Here is an 8,473-nt window from a genome sequence, read left to right as displayed (position 1 = left end):
AGACAAAAGAGTGTACTTTAATTTAATATAAGTTTTATTAAAATCTATTTACGTTTAGTATAAAACATATTTACCGAAACTTTTCACAGAAATTGCAAAGATGCACAATTTACAGTATTGCAATCTCTGATATTTCTTTGAAAAGTTTTTGGGGGGGAGGGGTTGAGTATGGCTGTGTGTCTTTTTAAAGTTGTTCAAATAGTAATTTGATATTCTATAGAATATCAAAGTATTATGTTCAATGCTTAGGAAAAACTGTAAGAATTCTTCTGTTTCTGACTTCATCGGAAGGCTCTTTGCGTTGATGAGAATGCCGAGGAATTACCAGCAATGATGGATTTCCGGCTATGACGGTAACGTATACACAAGTAAGAGTAACACGAATGTATGAGTGAGTAATTCGTATCGATTATCATAATATATAATTGCATTTAATGCAAATTTTCGTAATTCGTATTACGCAAAAAAAAACTTATTATAAAATTTATTCGACATTTATTCGATTTATATATCACAATTTTATTGCAAAAGAATATTTTTCTTTTTTTCTTTATTAGATATATTATAATTTCACTGCTATACAATGATGAAAAAATTATACGAAATAATTTAATTAAAAACAAAAGACACCCACAGCACAAAATTAGGTAGAAGAAGAAGAAGAAAAAGAAAAAGAAAAAAGTAACGATTATGTAAATAAGGTGTTAGAAAATAAAACGGTCTAGCAAGTTCTCGTTCACCCGATTAGAAAATCATTCCCCCGAATTAATATGGGAACACGTGACTGACATCACCCCATGTCAGGTTACAACTGTACAAGGATTCGTGTTTACAAAGTAAACAGAAGTGTACGTGATCGTACACTTCGTATCTTCCTTTTTCTACCACGTGGATTCTTTCTCTCTCTCTCTCTCTCTCTCTCTCTCTCTCTCCCTCTTCTCGTCCCCCCTTTCACGAAAAAACAATTACATTGGAGAAAATAATCATCCATCTACCTGCCTCGATACGGACAATTTAGTTGATAAAGAAAATAGCCCTGAAGCTGATCCCTTCTCTACCCCTATATCTTTTTTGCACTCTTATATCTTTCCACTACGAAAACCATGTATGAAATTTAAAACAATCGTTCTATTATCTCCCCCTTTTCTTTTTTTTCCTTCTTTTTCTTCTTCTTCTTCTTTCTACAAAAACATATATGTTAATTTTGTTTGTTAATAAAGCTCAATCGTTCGATGCAATTAAGATCGCGTTGGTTTTTCTTAAATGTTACAAAATTATCAGAATAAAGATAGAACAACGAACGAAAGTCGTATAATTGTTTTTTTACTTTTTTATACTTTTATAACATATTCAACACGTGTACACTCGGTGATAATTATAATTAACTGCGTACTGATTATAAAACGAAAAATATCGAAAATTGATTTTACGATTTACGTAAAAAAAAAAAAAACGAAAAAGAAAAAAAGTTCGCGTGTTTATTGTATTAAAATTTTACTTTTAAACTGCATATAATGGATTGCTTTTGTTAAAATTTTTTACTTTGAAAATATTCATTTAAAAAATGCACCAACAACTTTTGGTTCAACGTAATATTTTTTCATTTGATATTATATTATCCGAAAAAGTTGACCTATAACAAAGAAACAAAAAAAAAGGAAGTAACTGGTTGCGCCAATGGTTATACGACCACTGATACGGAATAAAGCAGAGATACATCTACTATTGCTGCGACGCCAGTGCGAACGTGGGAATCTACGGCTGCTATCCGCTCAGCCTCATTAATGATGATGTGCTTGCCACCCAGTTGCAGCTTTCTCTCTTTCTCTCTCTTTCTCTCTCTCTCATTCTAACTAATACCACGTACGGATTCAAGACAAATACATATACTCATACGTATAAGTATATATATATATATGTGTATATTTGTGATGCACACAACTTTATGTGTAATACATTTTGTATATTTGTGAACGTGTTTAGCAGATATGTGTATGTGCATTTGTATGTATGTGTGTGAAAGCTGACGCCCAGCCAGCGACCGCATCCGTCGCAACCCACCCACCCTCGCTGAATTTCACTTGAAGGTTTCTCCACCACCCACCCTTTTCAACACTATCCACCATAACTCTCCCACACCCTCCTATTTTCCTACAGAAATACAGCTCGTACATCTCGGAACGCTAGCGACCTACTACTAATACTACTATTATTAATACTACTACTACTACTACTACTTTTACTATTACTGTTAGTAATATCCCCACCAAATTCAATTTCGAACAAGCCGTGACCACTTTTTCGCTCCCATCGTTAGATCCTTCTTTTCCTTTCGATTTCGTAATATTATCAAGGTAGAAAGTTGACTCCGATAAGATTAAGAGGACTGGAAGTTAATAAAAATCTTATTTTTTTGTTTGTTTCTAGGAAATAAACTAAATAGAAAAGTATGAAATAATGGCACATCAAAAATAAGTGAATTAGAAAAGTATTTGGAAATTTTTAAAAAAGACCAAAACACAGACAATATGCGAAAGAACTTTGAAAATATTACCAAAAGAATATCATTAGCGTAATAATTTGTTTTTTGAAAATAGAAACTCTAGAAAAAAACGATAAAGAAACAATTGAGATTTTGAATAAATATTAAACAAGTATTACATTAATATTCATAATAATATATATATTATTAGAATATAATTTTAATTAATAATATTATAACGAATATGTTAAATTTAAATATATGATAATACATACAAATGTATTTATAATATTTGATATATATATATATATATATATATATATATTCATAATATGTGGTCAATTCGGAATCATCTGGATGATCTATTATTATTCAAGAATAACGTGATTAAATAATCAAAACAGATGTATCATCATATCAAATGAAAAAATATAAGGGACAAAAATAACGTGGATATGATTTAATTAATGTTTAGCAGTACAACATGAACGTGGACCAAGGAAACCGAAGCCACCACATTCGATTTTTTCGGAAAAGCAACAACATCAGCAACAACAGTCACCAATAGTTACACAAAGGACAGGACTCCGTTCAGCTTATGTTCTTTCACATCACAGGTATCTCTCATATCCGAATTTCGGTGAACAAAATTATCTTTGGAAAATAAAACAAAAAAAGAAAAAGAAAATGAAATAAAAAATATGTTTAGTAATTAAATAGTTAAATTTGATTACAATCAACTGATTTAAAAAAAGGTTCAGGTGCGAGCAAAGATTCACCCCTTATCCTAGACCAATAGGACTAGCACACAAACCACCAGAAGACTCAACATCCCCGGTACCTTTAACTCAGCCACAGCACCCTCCTACGACAACAACCCTCTACCAAGCAGCAGCAGCAGCAGCAGCTACAACTGTCTCTCTTGCTCCGCAACAATCCCTCTTACAGATCCTAATATCAGCTGAAAAGTGTCAGGTAAGTAATTTAACTTCATTCATATTCGTAACTTTCGAATCTTCTTCTTCTTCTTCTTCTTCTCATCCCTTACCCTTTCTTCTAATTTAATAAGTAAAGATCTTTCGAGTTAACGAAACAATTGTATCTATATTGTTCTTCTTACAATTAAATTTGATTTCTTTCAATTTTTTAACACTTGGTTTGTATGATAGTGTTTAAAAAAACAACGATTCATCGAAATATTTGATTTAAATATATATTAATAACGTTGGATATGTTTTAAATGATACGAGATCACTATTTATTATATGTTTTTGATCAGGAACTTGTATGGAGTACCAGGCTACAATCAGAAACGGAATATTCGTTAGAACAAACAGATTCCGAGACGAGGCATAGTCCGACGGGAACCTTAAAAATGATTGGTCCTAGTTGGGAAATGTTTGAGGTAGAATATTATTCAATTTCATTTGTATAAATGATCACACTTCTCAATAGTTAATAATATATTAATGATAAAATAATGAGATCAATTTCTGTCGAAAAAATAAATCAAATTATTCAAATTCACGGACGATAGAAAATAGAATTTTGTTTTTATCAAAGTATAGAAATAATGCGTATAAGTATGTTGAAAAAAATTGTTTGAATAAATAATAATATATGTGTTAGGAGATCACCGCCAGGCTTCTTTTCATGGTGGTGAGATGGGTCAGATGTTTGCCACCCTTTCAAGCCCTACCAAAGGACGATCAATTACTTTTACTCGAACGATCCTGGACTCAACTATTTCTCCTACATCTTGCTCAATGGATGATACCATGGGACGTGACGAGTTTACTTGATGACGAACAAGTTAAAAGTCGGCTTCCAGTTAATGACGTTGCTACCAGTCAAGAATTGGGTATGATTCAGGTAATCATTATTTATAATCATCAGTTATATCAAATATTTTCTATATGATAATACATTTTAAAAAAAAATTAATTAACATTAATGTGTGATCGATCATGACATCAAACGAATAATTATAAATTAACATTTAAATCTAATTTGTTTCATCATTTTGATTTGTTTGTTTTAGTCAATAATATATCGTTTCCGGCGTTTAGCACCTGACGTTTACGAACGTAGTTGTATAAAAGCTCTTACACTTTTCATACCAGGTAAATTAAATCACAATTATTAATATTATTTATTGAAAAAAGAAAAGTAGATTATTGGACCGGTATCAGTGAAAGTGAAGACTTTATCATTTCACAGAAACAGTTGGGCTACATGTGGTACAACCAATTGAGATGCTACAGGAACAGGTGCAATGTATCTTAGATGATTATATGAGATCAAGATATTCGCCACAGGGTAGAGTTTGTAGTCTGATGCTGTTGGTTGGTTATTTAAGAAGTGTTTCGTCGAAAACCGTCGAACGTTTGTTCTTTCACGAGACTATTGGTGAAATTCCCATATCACGTTTATTGGTTAATATGTATGAGATGGAGGAAAGGCAAATCGAAGTGCAGTAATTTTGAGATTAATTTATTCAATTGGTTCCGATCATTCAATTGCATATATTCATTAAATAACTTACGTACACGCGCGCACACACACTACCGCCTAAAAAGTATTTCGCCACTTTGACAAATTTTTATATTTGAAATTTTTGTGGTTTATATGTTGTTTGTAAGAATAATTGAGACAATTGATTTTAAGGAAATGCGATTTATAACTCTGTTATAATTATTTACAAATAAATATCTCGATTGAAGAAATATTTTTTTGTAAATTTATAATTGCAGGTAAAGAATACAAGTTGTTATTTGTACAAAAAAATACATAATAACAATGGCTGGAATTGTTTTTAAATTATCATTACAAATATAAGTGGTCAAATATTTTTGAACGATAGTTTATGTACATACGTATATATATAGATATATATTTCATTTTTATTCGTAATTGCTTATAAATAGTTATTTATTAAAAAATCTGTTCTCATTTATTTGTTTAAATAATGTGAAAATGTTGAAAATCATCATATATATATATATATATACATGTATATATTTATTTATTCTCGTGTATTTTTATATACATATACGTCGGTTTTCCTCACACACACACATTATTGTTTAAAAATAATTATTTATTCGACTCTTTTTTTATACGTATTTTATTTTGTTAAGTTTTTTTTTTAATAAAGTTGCGAATCATCATTTATATATTTATTAATTTTGTTATTAATAAATGAAAATCCATTGATCTTAATAAATGTGTTATAAATATAATAGGTCTTGTTTAAAAAGAGCAAAAAATGATATTTAAAATAATTCAATATCCGTTAGGTTCTTATTTGAAATAATATTTAAACAATTTATCGAGTCTCGCTATATATTTCTTGTTATCGAACGAATAAAAATAGCATATTATTAGATATCGTATATTATTATAATTTTGTCGGCTTAATAGTAAAGATATATTTACGTATAATATACGTAAGAGTATGTATATTTAAATATTATTTTTCTAAACGTTTATAGAAATACAAAGAATGTATAATATTTTTTATTGTAGTTCAATTATCTAACAAAGTTTCTGATTATTTTAGTATCTTTCGCTATTAAACCGACATCGTGTTCAAATGTAATTTAAACCGATTTGAAAAATTTACTTCATAAAAGAATTACAGGATTACAAGAAAGAAAGAGAGGTATTGACGAGAAGTGTAGAATCATAGAATTTAATAAGAAACCTCCCTTTTTTTTTTAATTCTTAAAGCTTTGTTTAAACGTGTATAATAAAAAACCGATAAGAATAGCAAAATATTTCGTTAAATATTTTTCTCGGAAGGATACTTTTAGTATTCACTGAATCTCAAAGATATTCTGTAATAAATGAATGTCTTTAATAATGATACACTATAAAACTGTAATATTTAATATATTTAATATAGTTGCATTAAACTTTTTCGTAAAACAAACGGACGTGTATTTCTTTATCATAAATTTCAAATTTAGCGGGGATATTGTGGTATCTAAGTTTCGTAAAAGATCCGATTAGTGGCGCTCGTGTCTACTCCTTACAAAAATGGCTGCGCCTATGATGCATCTTTTTAACATTAAGGTTAGAAAAATGGTACAAATGAAAATATTTATAAAAACTTTATACGTTAGTAATCATATATCCATAGTAACTAAATATATTAAAACAAGAAAAGAAAATCTTTTGTTTACTTGAGTTAAAATATAATTTTATAAATTTGGATGTTAACATTATCATTCTCAGTGTGTTTGAAACTCATTCTAATAATTTATCTTATTTATCCATCAACACTTATTGCATTCATAAAACTGAAGAAAATATTCTATATGAATGGGCAAGAGGTACGGAATTAAAACATACTTATTAAGGAAATAAATATTTCTTTACATATAATATTTCCTTTCAGATCACTCATTCTTTTTGTCGATGAGAGTAATACCATCAAAGCGAAGAAGAAAAGTAATAGAACTATGGAAAGTCTAATGATATTGTCACCTGCTATAAACTTGTCTGTTAAGAAAACTAGAGAGAAGTAATGGAGCAATATAGTAGTACCTTATTCTGATCTATGCATAGTAATTACTTAATTTTTGATTTATTGAATATGAATAATCATAAATTATTATCAGAAAAATATAAAAGTAATTATGGTACAACAACAACAACTTTCTTACCCAATGTGGATCTTTTATTATTATGCAGTACAATGCCTGTTAATGACACGGAGGAAGGCAAAAAGAAGAATTGCTACTATAATTCCATTGCTATAGCTATATTTCGCCTATTATTTTAAAATTAGTTGAATTTAAAAAAGAGTATAATACACCGTGGCAAAAGAAAATGCTTTTTGTATTAACTAAAATAAAAATGTTGTTGTTAGAATGATTCATTAAAAATAAATAACTTTAATATTCTTACTTCGGAAAATACTTGGTGAGACGCTATAAAAAAACCTCCAATTGAGAGCGCACATTCCATTTTGCTTCTTACAATCATAAACAACAGCATTTTTTGAGTTTTTATAGAAAGCATATAGAATGGAACTTGACATCTGTACAGAAATTTTTGATTTATATACAAAATACATAATGGTAAATCGCTTAATAATTAGACTATCTTTTATATAAATTTTATAAATATTTGTTAACTCTTTCGCTCCTGTACACTTCTACTAAAATACCTTACATAAATTGTAAAATTTTTTAAATGTGCTGTTTAAAGATGATGTTTAGTAGTTCTGTGTATGTTGTAAATTTTGAATAAAGCTTTAAATGACCTACATTAATATAGTATTTGTTTCTTATTAACACGAAAAAAACTCAGATACCCGTTAGATAAAAATTACTTTAGCAATTCAATAATAACCGGTGCAGAAAAATAGTCTAGAATATTTAACAAATCTTACAATTCATCGTAAGCAATATTGCTATGATTAATAATCTTTTGACCCATATAAAAATTAATATATGCTATAAATATAGAAGTAACAACATAGGCACAACACTCGATTATTTCCCCTGTTTTCTGTGACATCGAAGTTAATTGAAATATCTAAAAGAAGAAAAAAATAATTAAATATAGATATATTATATAAAAGAAATTTTGTATTTTTTTGTGGAACATACAATTGATAAATATGTTTTGCAATAAGGTACAATAATATTCTATTGTATAAAAGAAGATTAATTTCTTTCCTACAGTGTTTTCAGTCACGTGATTCTTTTTTTAAATTACAAATATATTCAAGTATAAAGAAAATTGTTTTTTTACCATATTTCCTATTTACGGAAAACCGATAACTTACATTAACAAAATCCAATATTATAAGGATCATCACAAAGAAAGAACATAATAAGTAATTTATTTTTGTGAAATAACTTATGAGATCAACAAACCTTAAACAATGAAAAATTATTCATTATCGTATATAACAAAAAAAAAAAAAAAGTTAAAAGGTATATTTTTAATTACTGTGTGTGATTCTGTAAACAATTA

General features: G+C 28.4%; 1 protein-coding gene and 1 long non-coding RNA gene across 2 annotated transcripts in view; both read left to right on the top strand.

Moving 5' to 3' along the window:
* The window catches only part of LOC106790194 (nuclear receptor subfamily 2 group E member 1-like), an 18,755-nt gene extending 13,526 nt beyond the window's left edge, over positions 1-5,229 (top strand). The window contains exons 4-9 of the mRNA XM_014754935.1: positions 2,958-3,099; positions 3,238-3,457; positions 3,762-3,887; positions 4,112-4,354; positions 4,524-4,605; positions 4,703-5,229. Coding sequence (XP_014610421.1) covers positions 2,958-3,099; positions 3,238-3,457; positions 3,762-3,887; positions 4,112-4,354; positions 4,524-4,605; positions 4,703-4,962 — 1,073 coding nt within the window. The 3' untranslated portion in view covers positions 4,963-5,229. The remainder of the gene's footprint in view (positions 1-2,957; positions 3,100-3,237; positions 3,458-3,761; positions 3,888-4,111; positions 4,355-4,523; positions 4,606-4,702) is intronic.
* Positions 5,230-6,510: 1,281 nt separating this feature from the next.
* Positions 6,511-7,759, top strand: LOC106790190. Its single transcript, XR_001382061.1, has 2 exons — positions 6,511-6,819; positions 6,885-7,759. It is a non-coding gene; the product is annotated as an uncharacterized LOC106790190 (long non-coding RNA).
* Positions 7,760-8,473: the final 714 nt, after the last annotated feature.

This window comes from Polistes canadensis, unplaced genomic scaffold (genome assembly GCF_001313835.1).
Source record: "Polistes canadensis isolate GaletaPanama2010 unplaced genomic scaffold, ASM131383v1 scaffold_222, whole genome shotgun sequence".
NCBI classification, from domain to species: domain Eukaryota; kingdom Metazoa; phylum Arthropoda; class Insecta; order Hymenoptera; family Vespidae; genus Polistes; species Polistes canadensis.
This window is presented reverse-complemented; position numbering and strand designations above follow the sequence as displayed.